This window comes from Terrapene carolina, unplaced genomic scaffold, assembly GCF_002925995.2.
Source record: "Terrapene carolina triunguis isolate 2854851 unplaced genomic scaffold, T_m_triunguis-2.0 Scaffold69, whole genome shotgun sequence".
NCBI classification, from domain to species: domain Eukaryota; kingdom Metazoa; phylum Chordata; order Testudines; family Emydidae; genus Terrapene; species Terrapene triunguis.
In genome coordinates, this window is record NW_020664420.1 from 60,321,881 (window position 1) to 60,323,717 (window position 1,837).

General features: G+C 34.7%; 1 protein-coding gene across 2 annotated transcripts in view; it reads left to right on the forward strand.

Annotated features, from left to right (window-relative positions):
* FER (FER tyrosine kinase) overlaps positions 1-1,088 on the forward strand; it is a 388,439-nt gene extending 387,351 nt beyond the window's left edge. For both annotated transcript variants that reach the window (XM_029910950.1, XM_029910951.1), the window contains one exon: positions 514-1,088. In XM_029910950.1, the coding sequence (XP_029766810.1) occupies positions 514-656 (143 nt within the window). In that variant the 3' untranslated portion in view covers positions 657-1,088. The remainder of the gene's footprint in view (positions 1-513) is intronic.
* The last annotated feature ends 749 nt before the right edge of the window (positions 1,089-1,837 follow it).

The window sequence follows — 1,837 nt, forward strand, 5'->3', positions numbered from 1 at the left end:
TGGGCTACAACCCACTTCTTCTATATGCATCCGAAGAAGTGGGTTGTAGCCCACGAAAGCTTATGCTCTAATAAATTTGTTAGTCTCTAAGGTGCCACAAGTACTCCTGTTCTTTTTGCGGATACAGACTAACATGGCTGCTACTCTGAAACCTTTTAATTTGTTAGCATTCCTGTAGTTTATTGGATTTTCATGACACAAAGATTGGCTCCTCTTCTTCATGTCAAGTCCAGTCATTTTCCTAGGATGAGGAGAGTGAATTTTTAGGCAGTTGGAGGAGCATACTGACAATTTACCTTTCCCAATCTGAGCAGTGTTTAGTTTGCTAGTCAAGCACTATAACTTTCATAGTGTGAAAATCATCTAATTTATACCTAGGAGATGCATAAATCTGACCTTATAAAATGTTGTATGTAGTGACCTCAAGGAACTTTGCTCATTCATTTTTAAACATTTGTTCAGTTTGTTATTTTTGCATACTAAACTTTTCCCCTTTTTATCTTTGCATGTCAGGATATCGAATGTCAGCACCTCAAAAGTGCCCAGAGGAAATATATAAAATAATGCAGAGATGCTGGGACTACAAACCAGAAAACCGACCAAAATTCAGCGAGATTCAGAAAGAACTATCTTCAATCAAAAAGAAAGTGACATAGTGATAAAGTAGTGCCAAACTCAACCTACAGAACTCTGTTTTTCAACAAAGTAATATTTTTCCCTCAAACACTGTGCGTTTATACCACATTATCTGCAATATTCTTCTAGGGTTACTTTTTAAAACTAACTCTTTTTTATATATGTGTGTGCGTGCACGCGCCATCTTGGAAAATGTCTAAGCATACATTAAAAAGAGAGACGATTCTGCCAAATGTTATATATCTAGTCACATTAACACTGTCATTTAGGATACATGTAAATAGAACATCACATACTATAGATTTAAAGGACTGTGACTCCTATCTATTTTACAGTGATAAACTGCTAGTGACATTTCCTAAAGGTTTTCTACTTTATGCTGCAGTCTTAATTTGCTATCTCAGTTGCAGATATCAACACCAGTGGCACTAAAACACGGTGGCTGTGCCATGTTTCTGAAGACCACAATTTTTGAATAGGATTTCAATTAGGAACTTTATATTTTTTAAATCATTTCTGCAACTGATATTTTAAATGATATATTGCTCTAAGAAAGAACATCAGTTAAGATTCTGGATGTGCATGTATTCTTTTTAAACAAAGAAATCCATAATTTTTTTGTAGAATAATATTCACATCATTTACAAAACACATCCTTAGATTTCTTACAGTTGCTCCCATCATAGTAAATATGTTCAACTTTGGACATTACTTGCTGCTTTTTTCCTGTGAAAAATTAAGTAGTTTATCAGGAATCTTCATGCACAAATCGCCTTTGATGGGCTAGGTTTTTTCTAAAAGGCCAACATCCAGTCCAGTGTGATACATATTTGTCAGGAAATACTCCAAATCATCTGCCTTTCAAAGTACAAGCAGAAGAAAACCACAGTTAGTTTCGAATGTACACATGTAGAAAAGAGGTCAGCAGGAAGCACGTTTGAGAAAGAGAGTGGCATGTAATGAAGGTAACTGGTAGCATTGCTTCCTTTTACTCATCTAAAATCAAACTGCCAAATTAGCTTTTGGAGGTTCTCTGATATGTTTCTGAATTTTTTTTTCAAATTTCAAATAATTGATATTCCTTTTCTGCATGCAGTTGCAGTCAGTAAAAGGACATGTTTTAAAAGAATACTTTCCATGAATATTGTCCAAAGAAAAAGGCTACATCTCAATTGCAGAAAGAAATGCTACCTGTTTTAAA